This window comes from Corvus cornix, chromosome 8 (genome assembly GCF_000738735.6).
Source record: "Corvus cornix cornix isolate S_Up_H32 chromosome 8, ASM73873v5, whole genome shotgun sequence".
In the NCBI taxonomy this organism is placed as follows: Eukaryota; Metazoa; Chordata; class Aves; order Passeriformes; family Corvidae; genus Corvus; species Corvus cornix.
Genome location: NC_046338.1, coordinates 1,495,053 through 1,514,593, shown reverse-complemented (window position 1 = coordinate 1,514,593; position 19,541 = coordinate 1,495,053). Strand labels below are relative to the sequence as shown.

At 47.2% G+C, this 19,541-nt stretch overlaps 1 protein-coding gene across 4 annotated transcripts in view; it reads left to right on the top strand.

The window, feature by feature from the left end:
- Positions 1-19,541, top strand: part of PDE4B (phosphodiesterase 4B) — a 169,321-nt gene that overhangs the window by 16,380 nt on the left and 133,400 nt on the right. For 3 of the 4 annotated variants that reach the window (XM_039555790.1, XM_039555792.1, XM_039555791.1), the window contains one exon: positions 4,593-4,701. In XM_039555790.1, the coding sequence (XP_039411724.1) occupies positions 4,697-4,701 (5 nt within the window). In that variant the 5' untranslated portion in view covers positions 4,593-4,696. Of the gene's footprint in view, positions 1-4,592; positions 4,702-16,476; positions 17,010-19,541 lie in introns of those variants that run through there. The other variant, XM_039555788.1, reaches the window with a different exon arrangement.

The window sequence follows — 19,541 nt, the reverse complement described above, 5'->3', positions numbered from 1 at the left end:
TCACAGAAAAGAGCAACGTTTTCCTCAGCAAATAAGTAACCAAAAGGGGCTGGTTGGGAAATTCTTAGGGATGTGTCCAGGGAGGGCTGGAGCAGCTGAGGGAGCTGGGAAGGGGCTGGAGCCCCAGGAGAGGCTGAGGGAGCTGGGAAGGGGCTGGAGCCCCAGGAGAGGCTGAGGGAGCTGGGGAAGGGGCTGGAGCCCCAGGAGAGGCTGAGGGAAAGCTGGGGGAAGGGGCTGGAGCCCCAGGAGAGGCTGAGGGAGCTGGGAAGGGGCTGGAGCCCCAGGAGAGAGGGCTGAGGGGGAGCTGGGAAGGGGCTGGAGCCCCAGGAGAGGCTGAGGGAGCTGGGGAAGGGGCTGGAGCCCCAGGAGAGGCTGAGGGAGCTGGGAAAGGGGCTGGAGCCCCAGAGAGGCTGAGGGAGCTGGGGAAGGGTGAGCCTGGAGCAAAGGAGGCTCAGGGGGGACCTTGTGGCTCTGCACAAGTCCCTGACAGGAGGGGGCAGCCGGGGGGGTCGGGCTCTGCTGGCAGGGAACAGGGACAGGAGGAGAGGGAACGGCCTCAGAGGAGGTTCAGGTTGGATACTGGAGAACAGTTTTTCCCTGGAAGGGTGGTGAGGCATTGGAATAAGTTGCCCAGGGAGGTGCTGGAGTGACACTCTCTGAAAGTGTTCCAGCCTTTCCCTCCTTCCTCATTGCCCAGAGCAGCTGGGGCTGCCCCTGGATCCCTGGCAGTGCCCAAGGCCAGGCTGGACAGTGGGGCTGGGAGCAGCCTGGGACAGTGGGAGGTGTCCCTGCCATGGTGGGGGTGGCACTGGATGATTTTTAAAATCCCTTCCAATCCAAAGCATTCCATGATTCTATGTTAAATAGGAGCCCATATGTTCCTCCTGGGAGAGGCAGAGCTGAGATTGTCACTTTTCTTTGGTGGCTGTCACCCTGTCTGAGTAGGTGCTTCTCCCTGTGAAGTTCTCACGGATTTTAAGGATAATCCAGTTTGAATCCCAGTTCACAAATGATGTAATTCCCTGTGGGATCAGATGATCTCCTTCATCCCAGCCCTTTCCTTAGCAAAGCTTCTCCAATAATTCTCAATTCAGGTGCCTGGGTTTATCTCTGAGCATTTTTAGGATCGGCATTTTGTTGGGAGGAAAAATCCTGCTCCAGGAATGTGGTGGAGTTGAGGAAGAACAGGTGTGGGACTGCAGGATGTGCTGTGTTACGGGACTTTCACTGGGGTTTGTTGTGGTTTTTCACTGTGGATTTGTGTCCTGCCTTCTGCAGAAGTGGGAGGAACTGGATTTAGAGGCTGGAAGGAGCTGGATAAACAGCTGCTGTTCCAAAAAGCTGCTGTTCATCCAGGGAACAGCTCCACAGGAGCAGCAGGAATGGGATTCTGACCCAGCCTTGGCTGTGTTTTGGGAGAGAGGAGGATCTTCAGGGGTGAGGGGATCAATGGGCTCCTCACATCCCCCTTTGGCTTTAATCCTGCCCATGGAGAAGCCCAAATGTGTGGGAGAACGGCACCGTGATGGAATGTGAGCCTCATATTCCAAACCTTCCCAAACTTGCGTGTGAGGATGTGTTTTAGGGATTTCTCTAAGTAGAGGATTTCCCGCTGGATGAGCTGGGTAGCTGTTTTTAACCAGAGTGTAGGAAAATCAGGAAAACCAGTGCATCCATGGGATTTTATCCTCACCACTGTCAGCTGCCTGTTGGGAACCCTGTAATCCCTACCTTGGCTGGATCCCTCTGGAATTGCTGGAGCGTTTTCCCATCAGTTTTGAAACACAAGGGCATGGAACACAAAAATCTTCAGGTGTAAAAAGAAAATGCATATTCCATGTAGGGATATATTCCAAGAAAATAGTTTACACCCAACTGCAGCACTGATTTTTCTTCACAAATTAGTAACAAATCCAAAGCTTTGCTGCTGTTCAGCATTCCCTGCTCCCACACCCAACCAATCCTCTGGGATACAGGGTTTTTTTGGAGGATTTGGGTGCTGGAGAGGAACTCGTTGCATGTAATAAAAGTCTGCATCAATGAGAAAAAGTTCGTGAGGAAAAAATTCCCAGGAAGCCTCTTTGGAGTGTTTTCCTCTGGTTTATTCTCCCCTTAAATGTTCATCCCAAGTGTCAGATTTTCCTGGGAAGGCACAGGAAAGAATGAGTCAGATTTTAATGGGAATTTAGTCATGACTAAAGGAAGCATTGGGTTTTCTTCAGGCCTCAGAACTGCAATTCCCACAGAACAAAAGCTGGGTTTTGTCTTTATCCGTGTCCTGCTTAAATTTGCTTGGACAAATTGATAAATATTTATGAAGTTGTGGTGTGAGCAGCCTCAGATTTTCACAGAAATGATCTTCCAGGTGAGTCAGCCTGGTCCATCCCTCCACATCCCATTTCCTGCTGTCCAGCCTGATCCTGGAGTTCAGCAAAATTTTGGAGATATTCTTAAACTCTTATTCCTCCAGATTTTTTTTTCCCAAAGAATGTGTGGGTTGAGGTTTAGTGGAGAATGTGAAGGTGGTGCTGGTTGAAATTGATGATCTTAGAGGTCTTTTCCTGGCCTTGATGATTCCGTGATTCTCAGAAGTTTCCCTGGATATTTGTTTCTGTGGGTGTTTCTTTATTTTGTCTTCGCTTACTTCTCCATGCCAGTTTGTGAACTTGCACATTTTCAGGAAGGAAATGCAGTTTGTGTTGGGATCCCAATCCCTGTAGAGCAGGGCAGTGACAAACACCCCAAACTGGGCTTTATTAAGCCCAAATTGGACTTCATTAAACACAATTCTGCTGCTTCCTTTTGGTTTTTCCATGGATTTTGCCAACATATAAAGGGGAATCCGTTTCTTTTTCTGGCAGCAAGCAGTCATCCCATGTTATCCCTCTGTGTGCATGTCATGGGAATATTTAACATTGATATCTGGGAATGGATCATTTAATCCTTTTAGTAACAGGGTTTTAATTTCTCATCATTGTTGAAGATCAATAAAATCATTCAACCTAATCTAAACTTCGACTGCCTCTTGAGCACAACTTCAGTGCTGCTGGAAGGGCGAAGGCTCTTGGAGGCAGGAGGAGAATTGGTCACAATGGGATCATTCCCCAGGGAAGCAGTGCATTCCCAGCAGTGCATTCCCAGCAGTGCATTCCCAGCACCGGACACGTTCAGCTGCAGAGGGTGCTGGGGCTCGTCCAGACAGGGGTGCTGCCAAGGAAGGTGGGAGCAGGTGATCCTTGGGGTCTCTTCCACGTTAGCATTCCACAATTCCATGATCCATGATTCCATGAGTTCTCTCACTCCTAAATGTGCTGAGGGTGAGGAGCCAGCTGAGGTTTGTGGAGATGGAATTTTGCCACGCTTCGGGGTTTTAAAAACCCTTCCACTGCTCCAGGGTCTAACCCCACCCTGGGGGCTGTGCAGGTCACACCTTAATCTTAATCCTAGCCCTAATCCTAACCCTAAACCCATCCTGGGGCTGTGCAGATCCTGCCCTAACTGTAACCCTTCACACACCCTGGGGGCTGTGCAGGTCATGCCCTAAACCTAATCTTAACCCTAAATTCACCCTAGGGGCTGGGCAGATCAGGCCCTAATCCTAACCCTAAACTCACCCTGAGGGCTGTGCAGGTCCTGCCCTAACCCTAACTCTAAACCTAACCCTAATCCTAACCCTAAACTCACCCTGAGGGCTGTGCAGGTCCTGCCCTAACCCTAACTCTAAACCTAACCCTAATCCTAACCCTAAACCCACCCTGGGGCTGCGCAGGTCATTCCTGTGGGTTCTTACCATAACAGCAGGGTTCCACCAGGCCATACTCCTGCTTTTCCCACTGTCTGGCTCTGGTGACGGCCGTGGATCCTGGGGGAAGCATCCCCGAGTCCTCGTTGCTGTCCTTGGCTCATCCCTGCCCATGCCTGTGTGCAGAGAAGCTGGGGAGGTGCTTTGGGACACAGATCCCACAGCCCCGGGATGGGCACTGCTGCAGCAGCACCATCCACAAACGTGGTGTGCATGTGAGCACTGGGAATGCTCTGGCTGCCAGGGAGGGATAAATGGGAGTGCTGCATGAGGAAGCCCAAGGAAATGGAAACAACTGGGAGTGCCCCAGCTGCGAATGGCAGGAAGGAAAACCCCTCTCCTGCAGGAGGATCTGGCTCCTCCTGCCTTTTCCAACAGGCTTTGGTAATTATTTGTAATTATTTGAGAAGTGCCCAGCAGGCTTTTGTGCCTTCCCAGCACATTTGAGATGGTTTTCCATGAAAATCAGGACTGAGGACTGAGCAGATCCAGCCTCGTGCTCAGGAAAAGGGCCCGTGGAGCTGTGCAAAACTTGGGATAAGAGTGGGAAACAGAAGTGTGGGAAGCCAGCGCTGGCGTGGGGGTGGCACTTGGGGACACAGATTAGTAGGGGACACAGAGGTGCTGCTTGAGGGTTGGACTTGATGAGCTTAAAAATCTTCTCTCCAGCCTTAATTCGATAATTTTATCTGAATGGGGAGCCAGGGATAAACCAGCTCTGAATTTAGCAGTTCATTTGTTAGCAAACCCAGCTGGTTATTCAAAAATAGGTTGGTTTTTTTTCTTTCAGCTTGCCCCTCGGAAGAAATTGCATTCACCAGAAGTTTTTTATCCGGGGCTGCACTCAAATCTCAATAATGAAGAAAAGCAGAAGTGTCATGACAGTGACTGCAGATGAGGTGAGTTCCTGCTGAAGTTCTAGTTTTCTTTTTTTCCCTTTCCTTTTCCGTTTTTTTCCGTAGTAAAAATGAGCTAAAAAGATGATTTTGTCTCATTTTTTAAATATAATCTGGTTTGGTTTTGATTGCTGACGGATCATTGTGGAGGATTTTTATATAATAAGCAGAAAATAAGCCCAGCACATTAAAAAAGGAACCTGTGAAAGGTTTAGAGGAGTTTTATACAGGTTTTGTATGGGCTGGTGGTCTGTGGGCAGGGAATGTTGGTGGGATTTATGGAGTATTTGCTCTGGATCCCACCTTCTTTATGTATAAATATATTGGTATTTCAACAACTCAACACTTGATATGATGATGGATTTTTTATTTCGTTATTACCTTTGCTAATTGCCATGGAAATTCCCAAATAATTGAACCCCAGATCCCATTCCCTGGGGAAATGTCTCCGTTGGGAATGATGGCCTGATAACCACAGCCTCAATTGGCTGGTTTGTCATAGGGCTCCCAAAAAACGGGAAATCACTTGGAATGTTTAGGAAAAGAGTGGAAAATAAGGGTTGGTGTATCCTGGAGCAGTTCTCCAGTAAATAAGTGTTGTTTCCCACTCTTATCCCAAGTTTTGCACAGCTCCATGGGCCCTTTTCCTGAGCACGAGGCTGGATCTGCTCAGTCCTCAGTCCTGATTTTCATGGAAAACCATCTCAAATGTGCTGAGAAGGCACAAAAGCCTGCTGGGCACTTCTCAAATAATTACAAATAATTACCAAAGCCTGTTGGAAAAGGCAGGTGGAGCCAGATCCTCCTGCAGGAGAGGGGTTTTCCTTCCTGCCATTCCAGGAGTGTTTTCCACCCGATTTTGGGCTGTGAAAGACAATGGAGAGCTCGTGCTTTGCATTCCATGGAATCATTTAGGTTGGAAAAGACCTCCAAGATCATGGAGTCCAACCAGTCATGAAGGACTTCATAAGTGATGATGGATAACTAAACCTCACTCATTTTCTCTGGGTCCCCAGTCCTGGCTGAGAATGTGGTAGGGATTTATAGGGAAAGTGAACAGAGGGATTTAGGGTTTGGAAAAATTAAAATTCGGGAGCAGGTAGAAGAAGAGGATCAATGTGGCCATAAAGATAAATATTCTGTGATTAAATTCAGCTTCTCCTGAAAGCTCACCACATGGAATACAAAAATAACCTCATTTATTTTGGACAACTCTCTTTGAGGAGCTGAATTCTTTGGGTGACACCAAAGCTGTTCTGCTGTGGGAGAACTCCTGGATGAGCTTCTGGGAGACTGACAGCCCACTCTGAGATCATGGGGGTGTTTCAAATAAAAATCAGGAGGAATTAGAAGAGGGAAAAGCTTCAACTGATCAAAACAGAGATCAAATTGGAGAAATCTGGGAACAGCCCTGAAGGATTTTGTCTGCTCTGGGATTTTGTTTTCAGTCGGTGCAAATATTTCCTGGTCTGTTCAGGGCTTGTTCCTGGGAATGGAATCTGGATTTGGTGGGAGCTTGGAGTGCTGGGATCCCTCAGGCCAGTGGGAAAAGCTGGGAATGTTGCTGGGAGATGAGAGTCCCTGGGTTGTCTGCAGGTGGATCATAAAAATTACAGGTGGGCACCAAAGCTGGAATCCGTTTGAAAAGCCCAAAGTGGGAAGCAGGGGCCTGGTTTGGTGTGGGAAGAGGCAATTCCTTGGATTTTTCATCCTTGTTGCTGCCATTTTAACACCTCACAGAGATCTGGAGGAGGAAATGGTGATGGAGAATTTAGGGAAACGACTTCTCCAAAATTTGTTGTTTCCTCACACTGTGAAGTGTTCCCACAGGGAATATCCCATCTCCTGCACTGCTTGGGCTGGGGTTATTCCCAATGTTGTGAAGTGTTCCCACAGGGAATATCCCATCTCCTGCACTGCTTGGGATGGGGTTACTCCCACATGGAACAGAGGCTCAGTCAGAGCAATGAACCCAAGCCATGGTGGTGCGTGGCACTCACAGGGGTTTGGGGGGGTCACATCTGACATCCCACCTCAAATCCTGGAGTTCTTTTATAAAAATAAACCCCAAAAATCCTTTATATCCAGAAAAACCCGTCTGCACCCTGAATATCCAGTGGTCACTGCTGCTGTGTCAGTCCAAATGCCAACCTATCCCAAAAAAACCTGGGAAAAAAGGTGATGACTCTGACTTAGCTCTGCAGTTAATTCCCAGCTAAAAATACCCAGAGAAGTGTTTTGTCTGCCTATATTTAGATTTTGGCTGGTGCCATCCGTTTCTGGAGCTCTTGCAGCTTCCAAAAACTTTATGTTTCCTTGGAGGCCTAAATAAAATACCTATGATTAATACCAGGTGTAGTTGCACTGAGGGATTTTAAGATGGATTAATCATAGGTCATGAATTAAAATTATCATTATTTCGAAATCACTTTTTGGCCACAACTTCTATTTTGTTGTTGCCACCTAATCTTTTAATCCATTTACATTTATTAAATTCATTGAATTTTACTCTAAATGCTCCAAACACAACACCCCCTTTTTGTGTGAATTGCAAGGTGATCCCAATAATTTTATTAAGGATCAGCCTGAAGTTCGGAGCTGCACGATTTGCCTGGAGATAAAAGTGGTAGAAAACAGAGGCACACACCAAAAAAGGCTTTTAATGCTTCAGTTTTAATTATACACCTCAACCCTGAGTGCAAAAAGACAGCTCGGGGTGTGTGTGGAACGGGAAGGAATGAGTCACTGTTAATCAGCAGAAGACAACGAAGCTTCTGAAATATTTTCTTCAAACTTCACCCTCGCTCGAAGAGAAAATAAATGAAAATTATGGAAATAGACTTGATGGAAAAGCTGAATCAGACACGAGTTTGACAGAATTCTCTGACTAATGATAACTCATCTCAAAGGAAAGAGCAAACCCAGTTTGTTTTTACCTGCAGAACCTGCTGGGTCTCAGCTGATCCAGGACATTCAAGCCTGGGGAGTGTCCAAGGCCGAGGATTCGGAGCGAGCTGAGCTTTGAGGGCCCTCCCGACCCCAACTGTTCCATGACTCCATGATTAGATGGCTCTCGTTCAGTTTTGGTTGGCTTTGGTCAGGATTTGATTCTTTTCCTTCAGGTTTTGGTTGGCTTTGGTCAGGATTTGATTCTTTTCCTTCAGTTTTTGGTTGGCTTTGGTCAGGATTTGATTCTTTTCCTTCAGGTTTTGGTTGGCTTTGGTCAGGATTTGATTCTTTCAGTTCCATTTTTGGTTGGTTTTGTTCAGGATTTGATTCTTTCAGTTCCATTTTTGGTTGGTTTTGTTCAGGATTTGATACTTTCCCTTCAGTTTTGGTTGGTTTTGTTCAGGATTTGATTCTTTTCCTTCAGGTTTTGGTTGGCTTTGGTCAGGATTTGATTCTTTTCCTTCAGGTTTTGGTTGGTTTAGTTCAGGATTTGATTCTTTCCGTTCCGTTTTTGGTTGGTTTAGTTCAGGATTTGATTCTTTCCCTTCAATTTTTGGTTGGCTTTGTTCAATATTGGATTGAACAATTTTCAATTTGTTCATATTGTTCAATTTTGGTTGGTTTAGGTCAGTTTTTCCTCAGTTTTCTTCAGTTTTAGGTTGATTTAGTTCAGTTTTTGGTTGGTTTCATTCAGTTTTTGGTTGTTTTTGTTCAGGATTTGGTCAGTTTAGTTCAGTTTTTGGTTGGTTTTCTTCAGTTTTAGGTTGGTTTTGTTCAGTTTTTCATTGGTTTTGTCCAGTTTTAGGTTGATTTAGTTCAGTTTTTGGTTGGTTTTGTCCAGTTTTTGGTTGATTTAGTTCAGTTTTAGGTTGGTTTCATTCAGTTTTTGGCTGGTTTGGTTCAGTTTTTCGTTATTTTTGTGCAGTTTTTGGCCTGCACACCATCACCTGTCCTCTTCTCCCTCACACTGCCATAGAGGAGAAACCCATGGAGTCCAACATTGTTTGACAAGGACTTAGGGAATATATTGAGGTTGCTCCTCCCTCTGCCTTCCAGCATCATTCCATGTCCATTTGACAGCCCCTCTGCCTCTCCTGGGTGTTGTCATTTGGGAAGTTTGAATGCCTGGAGTTTATCACACACGGATTTTCTCATTCCTCCCAGGAACAAGGGATAGGATGAGCTGAAACGGCCTCAGGTTGTGCCAGGGGAGGTTTAGATTGGATATTGGGGAAAAATTCCTGCAGTGGGGTGCAAAGCACTGGGACAGGCTGTCCATGGAAGGGCTGGAGTGAGCATCCCTGGAAGTGTTCCAAAGCACATGGATGTGGCAGCTGGGGACACGGTCACTGGTGGACATGGAGGTGCTGCTGCTTGAGGGTTGGATTTGCTGATCCTAAAGGTCTTTTCCAACCTTAATGATTCTGTGATTCCATGATTTTGTGATTTCCCAAGTAAAATTCACCAAAATCCACTTATAAATCCTGGTTTTAAACACTTGTGGCCAAGTTGCTCCCTCAGTTTCCCAAATTCCTCGTGGTCCATCTCCAGCTGGCCCTGGGGAGGGCTCCGATGCCTTTGGACCTTTCCTTGTGTGCTTTCAGTACCCATGTCTGGAATATTTCCAGACTTTTTGTGGCAGTTCCCTGCTGGAATATTTTGAACAGAGGCCTGGATAACACTGGGAATGTCACTGGAATGAAGCAGAGGATTGGGAATGTGGGATCATCTTGCGCTGGTGCCTCAGCCACGTTCTCACCCCGACTGCAGATCCAGAGGCTTTTGACCCATCACTGGAGACTTCTTATCCATTAAAAAATCATGGAATTTTTTATGTCCTTGGACAGGCCACAGCCACCTCCTCCCTGACCCTGTTTTTATTGGCAGTGGCCCCGAGCTGCTCTCGAGGATTTTTGGCTGTGGATTTATTCCTTTAATTAAGCCATAATGGACAAAGCTTTCTGGGAATTCTGACAACTGAGCAAATCCCATTCTTTCCCAGCTCCCAAACATGAGGCACTGGCAAAGCTGGAGTTGTTGAACAGGGAATTTTGCCTGGAATTCCTTAGGGAAAAATAACTATAAATAAATCCACCTTATAAACCTGATCCTGGTTAATCCAAGGGAGCTGAGAAGGGGGTGATGATCTGAGACACAAAGAAATCAAAATAACTGGAATGAAACTGGAATTATATCCTGTCAATCAACTGAGAGGCTGGAAAAGCAGGAGGAAAATACAAAACCTTGGATTACTGGTGGAATTTTCTGTTCCTCAGCCATTGTGAGACCAATATCAGAGAAATCTGTTGGCTCGTGAAGATGATTTCAGTCATTTTGTGGCAAGGCAGAGGAGGGTGCTCCAAGGCTAAACATTCCTTTTTGTCCCTTTTTTGGGGCAGTTTTCCATGGGAATCCATGGCAGGATGCAAAAATGGCCTGGCAAAGTGGGTGCCTGGATTAGATCCATGGGATTGTTTGGGAGTACCAAGAAATGGCAGAGCAATACTTGGGGTTTTTTTGTGTTTGTCATTGTATTAAAAAATCATGGAATTGTTTAGGTTGGAAAAGCTGCTGAGGTTATCAAATCCAGCCATTCCCCAAGGCCACCACTGATCCGTGTCCCCAAGGGCCACATCCACATGGATTTTAAATTCCTCCAGGAAAGGAGACTCCACCACTGCCCTGGGCTGGAAAATCCTTTCCATAAAGGAATTTTCCCTGCTCCATCTCTGCATTAGAACAAAGCCTTTTCTCATCAGCATGTATCAAATTTTCAGAATTTTTTCCATTGGCTTCTCCTTTCTCTGGAGTCACCCCAGAGGTCTCTGGCTGTGAGGAATAAATTGAATTTTTTGGGTAATATATTACAAATATCTCCTCCTCTACTTAACTTGCAATAGATGAATCTATAGCTGTGAAATGAGGAAATAATCACAATTAATACAGATTGCTCTGCCATATGGGATTACTCACTCTGGATATATAGAAGGCATTTCAGTGTTCTCTGGGAATAAATCAGGCACAATCCCAAGTTGCTAAGCAAATTCCCTTCTTACGTCACGCCCTGGTGGCTTATGTAATTTGATGATAAAAGTATAAATGATATAAATTTATAATGAATTTGTAAATATCAATTTATTCTCAGTCACTAGGAGGGAACAGCAGAAATACCTGTAAGAAAGAGGGGGCATTGCAGTGTGGTAAGAAATGGTAATTTGTGGCAGATAAATTGTGTTTTGTGGGGGATTTAATATGGAAAAAACTGTTCCAAATCCAGTTTAGGACAACTGGAAAGGGAAAAGCTCCAGGTTTGATGTTATTCCCAACTCCTTCGTGCATGTTCTGAATGCAGATAATTTTCCTGTGCCAGGGAATGCCTTGTAAAGCTCAGCTCAAACAGAACCAGGCCTGGCTGACGTAGGGAATTAATTCAGGGTGAGCAGATGAGCACCCAGCCACTCCCAGCTCCCAGGGAATGTTTCCTAAAGATGGAATTGATTTTTTGGGACTGATCTGAGAAATATTCTGGGTCCTCTTGGCCTTGTTGAGATACTGGGTGTTTTAATACTGGAAAAGCTACGGAATCATAAGGAGAGGCTGCCTTCCCAAACACTCCCCATCATCTGTGGGAATGGAGATCCAAAGTGTGTCATTTTAAATTATTAAATACAGAAAAACTTTATCTCCCAACAGGAATCTAAAAACAGTGGATTGTTATTAATTTTTTTTGCCTCTCAAATGTGGGGAATTTGTCGCATAAACCTGTAATTAGGGATGGATTCCTGCTTCTCATGCAGCAGGAAACTTTCAGGCAAGGAGGAGGAAAATCCTAAACATGTAATTTCGAGTTTCCTGTCATGGAGCCATCCTTCAGGAGCTCAGCCTGGGAGGCAGCAGGTGCAAAGGCAGGTGGTTTTGGGGAGTTTTTTCCTTAAAAATTAACCAGCTGAGCACTGTGAAACCTTCTGCTTTTGGGCTGGAAAGATTTTCCTGGGATTTGCTCAGCCTTCTGTTAAAAAGAGATTATGAAGGGAGCGTTGAAGATTTTATTGTACAGAATCCCAGACTCGTTTGGGTTGGAAGGGATTTTAAGGATCTTCTCATCTCGTGCCATGGGCAGGGACACCTCCCACTATCCCAGGTTGCTCCAAGCCCTGTCCAGCCTGGCCTTGGACACTCGCAGGGATGGGACATCCACATTATCTCTGGGAAACATCCTCAGCCCCTTATCACAGATGAGGAGATGATGCTCCCAGGTGTTTCTCTCCTGTTCCCTTTTTATTCCTGTTAAACCCTGGGATTGGTTTGTGTGTTCTGGAAGGGGGGCTTTGCTTTCCTGCCTTGCAGGGGGATGTGGCTGATCCAGTGCAGCTCAAATTCCAGTGGTGAATTCCTGTTTTTCAGGTGAAATCACAGTTCGGTGTGGTGGTTAAAATGCCAGTCTCGTGTTTAAGTCGAGCCTAGCAGTAGGTTTGCTGCTACTCTGAGGGAGCTAAAGTAAAATCGGGACTAGGATGGAGTGGAATTAACTAGGACTGATCTGTCTCTGATGGAATTAGTGGCAGTCACCAGTGTGATGGACACAGGGCATCTCTTGGATGTGACAGAAGGGAAATAAGGGAAAAATGAATTTATTTTGTATCATTTTCTCTTGTGTCAGTCCCTTCCGTGCTGCTCTCCTTTCTTTTCCATTTCCTCCACTCCTGTTGTGTCTCCAGAGCTGCTCCATCCCTGCAGGGGTTTCAGTTCTGTGCCACAAGCACATCCTTCCCTCCAGCTTTGCATTTCCTTGGAATGTTCTCCCGCTTTTCGCAGTGCTGCTCCCAGCTCTCCTTTCCACATCGCTGCCACCTCTCAGCTCTCTCCTCCCAGCCACTGCTCGCACTCCAAGCCTTGCCTGTTATTCCCTATATTTACATTTTCATCCACTTCCAGTTCCCCATTAAAGCCCCATTCCCTGGCATCCCTTTCCTGGCTGCTTCCCTTCTCCAGCTTCCAGTTCATTGATGTTCTCCTTGTCTCCCTGCAGACATTTCTCTCCTTGATTCTTTTTCTTCCCCCCTCACATCTCTGCCTGTCTCCCATTCCCGGGGTTGCTGTGATTTATTCCCGCTGCTGGCTCATCCTGGCACTTCCAGCTGCCGCCTCAGGGGCTGAGCTGAGGATCACATCCCTGTCAGTCCTGTGACATTTCCACCGCTCATTTATTCCGTCCTCTGCTGCCGTCTGTGGCACTGAGTTATTTTCCAGTACAAATCACTGTTCCCATGTTCTCCACTCTCTCATTCCTTCTCATTCCCTCTTCTTTCTCTCCAGTTGCTGTGTTGGTTTAGTCCAAGACAAAGTTGTCATTTTTTCCTGCCTTAGCTTAGTTTGCTTTTCCCTTTTTCCTCAAAATCTTGTTCTTCCACCCCTTCCCAAAGCCAGACATTCCTCTTTTCCTTTTATTTCCTAACGGGAACGTGCTTTGGCTGATTTCCCTGCCTCCTCTTTAGGCTCACGTTCATCTCTCCCAGAGCTAATGGAGCTGATTGGCTCCTGGAGTTTCTCTCCTGGAAATCCATCGTGGATCCTTTCCCAACCCATTTGGCAGAAATCCACATTAAGTAGGGACAGTGCAGTGAAATTCCATAAAGTCCTGGCCCAATAATGGTTTTATTTCCCATCAAATGTGGTCTAATTTTAGTCTAGAAGGGATTTTAAGGGTTTGAATCCTTCCTTTGTGCATCCTCAGCTTCAGTAAATGTTCTGGAATTGTCCATCTCTCCTGGCCTTCCAATCCTGTGCCTGATTTAAGCCAAGGAATCTGATGTGGGTGAGGGACCTTCCAAGCCCTTCCAGGACTAACCGAGGAACAGCCCCTGTTGCTCCAGGAGCACATGGATATTGCATGGATTAAACAACAAATTACTGAACAGCAATTAAAACACCCAGAGAGAATCTGTGGTATATATTTTATAAAAAATAATCTTAATTTTCAAATTATTTCAAAGTTTGATAAGGATTTTATTTTTCCTGGTAAAGAGGGAATTCTACCAGGCAGGATTTCTGGACAGGAGACTTTGTACTTCATTAAAAATCTTTTCCCTGGGTTTCCTTGCTTGGAAAAAGAAGTCCGAGCAGCACCAGCAAAGCACAATCCCTTGAAATAATTTCTTAAATGATTTCTGTAATTAATTTGCAGTGGGGTTGGCGGGATTCATCTTTTTGGGATGCCTTTGGGATGGATGGAATAATGACTGGAGCAACAGAGCGGAGTTTCTGACTGTTCTTATCTAAATGTGCTCTGGCCAATTACTGTGCCCCTGGCTGAAAGTGCTGTGAAAAGTCAACTAAAAGCTTTTCCTTTGCTACTGGAGCGTGTAGGACACTTCACAATTCCCTTTTCCCTGGGGTTTTATTCCATCCTGGCTATCAGGACTTGGGAACAGGTAAATAATGGTGCTGCTAAAGAAAAAAAAGATGTGTTCTAGTTGCTTAGCAATTGCTCTCAGCACACTCCAGATCAGCTTTTGTTGAGGAGTTGCGGGCTTGGAAATGTTGTTTCCCACCCTATCACTTATTTTAATCAAATATATTAAAACTTCCAGCACTTCCAGACTCTTCAGGGAGTTTGGAAGCGTGGATGGAATCTCACCCAAGTGCACTTACACTGCTGAAAGCTTCCTTGCTTGTCCTGTTTCTTCCAAGTGGTCCCATTTTCCTGCCAGACACTTCCCTTCAATTATCTTCTCCTCCTCCTCAACAATTCCTTCATATTTCTGATCCCTTTTCTGATGGAACTGTTATCTTGGACTGCAGACAATAATCTGTGCTGATGGACAGGGTATTCCAGTCCCAGGTGTTCCTGGGGTGTTCAGGGAACATCTGCCATCTCTCCTGTTGCTGGAGGTAACCTCAGTAAACACAGCAAAATTCCTTTGTGGGAGTTCCTGCCAGGATTTTCACATCCCAGGCTTTCCTGCCAGTCAGCTCCAGTGTCTGGTTCTCACCTCCTCTTGGCTCATCCTGGAGTAAAGCAGCGTGTCTGGCCAGAATTCCAGGCTGTAAATCCATGGAGAATACGGAGCTGTTGGCTGCAGGGTTGGTCCTGTGTGTGTGGAACACCAGGAGTTGGCAGCGTGAGGGTGGGAGCTGGAGCACCAGGAGAGCTGTGCTAGGACCTTTCCCAGGGAATTTTGTCGGGGAAATGTGGATCCATTGGCACCAGGAGCTGCGTGATGTTGGAAAAAAGGAACCTCCTCTGCTCAGGGTCAGCCTTCAAAGTGCTCCAAGCAACCTCAGCTTGGAGAAACCCCTGCATTCCGGCTCCCTGGGTGGGTGGCGCTTGGTATTCCCACTCCTTCTGCTTTCCCAGGGGAATGGAGCCTTTCCTCCTCCCCCAGGCTCCTTCTCCCTTCTCATCAGCTCCATTTGCTGGCATTTCTGTGCCCATCTCACCACAGGACCTCGTCCAGGCTGTGGGGCTGCCAGTTCATTACCAGCTGATGGATGTCCAGGTGATGGGAAGCACTCCCTTAATGGACACATTGGAAAGCACCTTTAGTGCTCTTCAAGGGTGACTTCCCTCTGTCCCCCTGCCCTTGGAAAAGCTTTAGGAAAAGGCAAGTGTATCCTCAGAAACCCTCTCCAATATCCCATCAGAGTTAGAAAGTTCATTTGTTATTTCTGTTAGGAATTCCAGGTTTTATTTCTGTTGGGAATTCCAGCTTCAAAACATTTGTGTGGGTTTGATTCCTCCTTCAGCTCCCAAGCTTCCCTTTGTCTCTCCCTGTGTGTCAGTAACAGATCCCAGCCGACCACGTCATAATTCCTAAAGCATCCAATATTCCCGTTTTGCTGCTGCCCGAACCTGTCAGGATTGAATCCCACTGCAGTTCTACTGCCCTTGAGTGAGGCTTGGGCAGATATTTTGGTTTATTTGGGTTTGTAATACCTGGGAATGGTGAATAGGGCAGGTTGGGTGGGATGTCTGGGAGCTCCTCTATAGGGAAGTTCTCTGCAATAAAGCTTTGCTGGAAGCTGAGGAAGGCAGGCTGGTGTTCCTGTCAAGTGTTTTGGGATATTTGAGGGAAAACCCACTGGAATGGACAGGGATTTGCTGTGGAATTGATGCCTGCACTGTGCAATCAGAGCACTTTCCCCACATGCTCTCCCTGTCTCCTCCTGCTTCGAAAAGATTTCTTGTATTTGAATTTTTCATCACCTATTTTTGACCAGTTTAAAAGGTGCTCTGCCCCTCCCTCAGGGATTTATTGTGCTCTTACACTCAGCTTCTGGTCTTTGACTTCTTTCCCTGAATGTTGCTTTTTATTCTTGGAAGAGTAGAACTTGCTTTTGTTGTGTTTACATCCAGAGCTAAAATTCCTGGGGTTTTTTGTTTTAGACACATAGAATCCTAAATGGATTGGCATTAACTTCGCCAGCTCCCCATCCTTTGATCTGGCAGTGGTTTGACCCTTCGGCTCTGCATCCCAGGACAGTGGAGCCTGTCCACGGAGCAGGAATTCCTGCATGCTTTGTTCCCGCAGAACAGTACTCCTTGCCTTTGTTTCTGTTCCCTTTTAGCCTTTTTCTCCACTCCTAGCGCTCTCCCATCTCTCCCAGAGCCGGGGATCTCTCCGGGTGTGCCCGAGAGCAACGTCGGGACGTTGGACAGGTCCTTAAAATTCCCTGGGAGTGCTGCCCGCTCCCCGCAGGGCAGGACAGAGTCCGGCTGTCACAATAACCCCGAGCCAATGAGCGCGGCTCGGGTGGAGCCACGGCGGTGCGGGCAAAACTAATTCTCAATGGAAGGCTCGGGCGCAGCGGGGCGCGCAGGCTGCGCGGTTCCCGGAGCGCCTTCCTGACAGCGCCGCGCTTCTCCCGCTCGGGGAGGGCGGGATGCTGGAGTGATGAATTTTGCATGAGCGGCCCCGCCAGCGCTGACACAACAGCACCGGGAGCATCCTCCCAGGAAAGCCGGGCTGAGCGGGGCTTGGCGGCAGCGCTGCCGGATCACCCTGCCGCTTATGCCGCTCCAGGCGGGCTTTGCCTTCGGAGCGCAGCCCGGTGAATGAGCGGGGCTCGGGGGATGCGCTCCCGTGGCGAGCCCTGAGCGCTCGCAGCTCGCCCAGCGCCGCAGCGATGACGGCCAGGGAGCCTTCCCGGGAACTCGCCACTCCCGAGGCCGAGGTTTACATCAGGACTTTCAAAGAGCAGATGCACCTGGAGCTGGAGCTGCCCAAGCTGCCCGGGAACAGACCCACGTCGCCAAAGATTTCTCCTCGCAGCTCGCCCAGGAACTCTCCCTGCTTTTTCAGAAAGTTGCTGGTGAATAAAAGCATCCGCCAGCGCCGTCGCTTCACGGTGGCACACACTTGGTAAGGTCTCCCGGGCGTCACCTGCGTTTAAACTGGGTTTAACACCAGTGTAGCTGTGGTTTGAACTGGGGAGGACGAGCCGCGGGTCGCTCACGGGTTCTCCTGGCAGTGAATAGAGCAGAGAGGCAGCCAGGGGATGTTTAATGCAGGGCCTGACCGTTGTCATTCAGCCGCTGTTCTCCGGGAGAAATCCAGCCCTGTATTCCTGAGAGCCGGAGAAATCCAGCCCTTTATTCCCGGGAACAAAGGCAGCAGCCGGCAACTTTCCCAGGCGCGGTGTGGTTGTGTGTGAGAGCCCGGGAATTCGTTGCAGGACCTGGGAATTCATTTCAGAGCCCATCAGTGCATTTCAGAACCGATGAAATAATTTCAGAACTCAGCAATTCATTTCAGAGCCCGTGAATTCATTTCAGAGCCCGTGAATTCATCTTGGAACACATTTCAGGACCCATGAATTCCTTTCAGAGCCTATGAATTCATTTCAAACCCAGGAATTCATTTCAGGACCCATGAATTCATTTCAGGACTCATTTCTGAGCCCATGAATTCATCTCAGGACCCATGAATCCATCTCAGAACACATTTCAGAGCCCAGGAATTCGTTTCAGAGCCCAGGAATTCATCTGAGAGCCTTCAGGACGCGTTTTTTCCGTCACTCTCTCAGCACAGGGCGATTGGCGCAGGGCACTCTTGGAGTTAAATCCTGGCAAAGGCTTTGAGACAGTTTTTGCTGGCTACAGATCTCCCTCCTTTCCACCTTTTTTCCAAGGGAATCCTGGCTGAGACTCTTCTTTTCCCTCCCCACAATTTTCTAACCCCAAATAGTCAATTTGGGTGCCATTCCAGCTGATTGGGGCTGCCCCTGAGGGTCACTTATCCTCCTTAAACCATAAACAGCCATCAAAAGATAAAATGCAGGAAAATCCATGAGGATCTCACTGGTTCATTTCCTAAATTTCCTCTGGATGTGCCTTGCATGATCCACCTCTTAAATCCCAAAAGTCTCCTTAAATATGCACCAGTTGAGTGTGGGAATTGGACCAGAAAACTTTGGGTAATGTGAATTTTTTAATATTATCCATTACTTTCCCATTCCTTCAGAATTCTGGAACCATGCAGATTCCCTGCTTTTTTTGGTTTTTTTTTATTTAAATCCAAGCAGTAATAACGACCTGAAGCTGGTTATGAGCTGTAGCAGCTCCAGAGTGTTCTTCGGGATTTTAATTGCTTGGAGTCACTGGTGTTTAGGGTTATTCACATTAATTCCCTGGAACATCTGTCATGGAGCTCATCTGATCCCAGCAGCCTATCCAGAGAAATGAGGGAGAGATGGTCCAGATGGGAATTAGGGGGGAGCAGGATGTGGCCAGGCTCAGCACTGAGCATCTGTATTGTTTGGTGAAAAAAGAATTCGGATCTTTCATTTGGAGATGGAACTTGGATCAACTTGTGAAGGAGGTGGGGTCCCTCCAAATGGAAAAAAAGGGAAGGTTTTCTACTCAGTTTTTAGAAGTTTTTAATCTCAGGTGATTTGGAACAGTTTTAAGCTTAGATAAGAAAGAAACAATTGTAGAAATGGAGAAAATCACCTTTTGAAAGGTTCCAAGAATGTTTGAGTGTGAGCACACCCTCAGCACAAACCACACGCCAAGCCCAGCTGCCTTCTCAGTTTAAATGAAATATTTCCCTGTGCTCCAGCATTTCCTTGGAGTCTGGAGGGTGTTTGTTCCACGTGTGCCGTGGGCAGGGGGGTCCCGCTGAGCCCCTGGATCTGTGAGGAGCTGTGGGATTGGGATGCAGGGCATGGAGCAGCCTCACCTGTGCTCAACCAAATGCCACTTACATAAGGTGCCCTTTTGTGGGAGCTGGGGAGCAAAGGAGTTGCCTCGGGAGTAAACGGGCACTAAATACCAAGCACGCAGCAGTGCCAGGCCAGGGAATTAATCCATGTTGGATTTTCTGGAATGTCTGACTTTTACAGCCTCCTAACCAGGGAACTTCCTCACTTTGGGGTGGGAAATGAGCATTTTCCACCCCGTCGACGCCGTTGTGGGAGGAATCTTCTGCTCCTTTTTCTTCTTTTCAGTTTGCTGCCTCCCCTCATTCCTCGTTCCCTTTGAAATAATTGCCTATTCCCAGGCCTTCTCCTGCTTTTAGGACTGCGTGCACGGCAGTTCCCTTCTGCTGCTGGTGCTGATGGAATCTGTGTCACCACAGGCTGCTCCCATATCCAGTCAGCAGATCTTGCCCAGAAAAGAAAAGGAAAGCAAATGCTGAGGGATTTTTTTTTTTAAGAATAAGGCCATGATTCAAGTGTTTCCACGATCCACATGGTTCTTTTCCTCAGGGAAAGGCAGTTTCCGCTGGCCACGATCCACATGTCACCACAGTGACCTCTGAACCTGTGTCAGCCTCATCCCTGCCTGCTCCAAGCCCTGGATCCCATCTCCAAATGCCTCATTCCCATAAAATAACAGCACAAAACCTCGGTAGCCTTTGGGATTTTCCTCCACCACAATCTGCCAGTCTCGT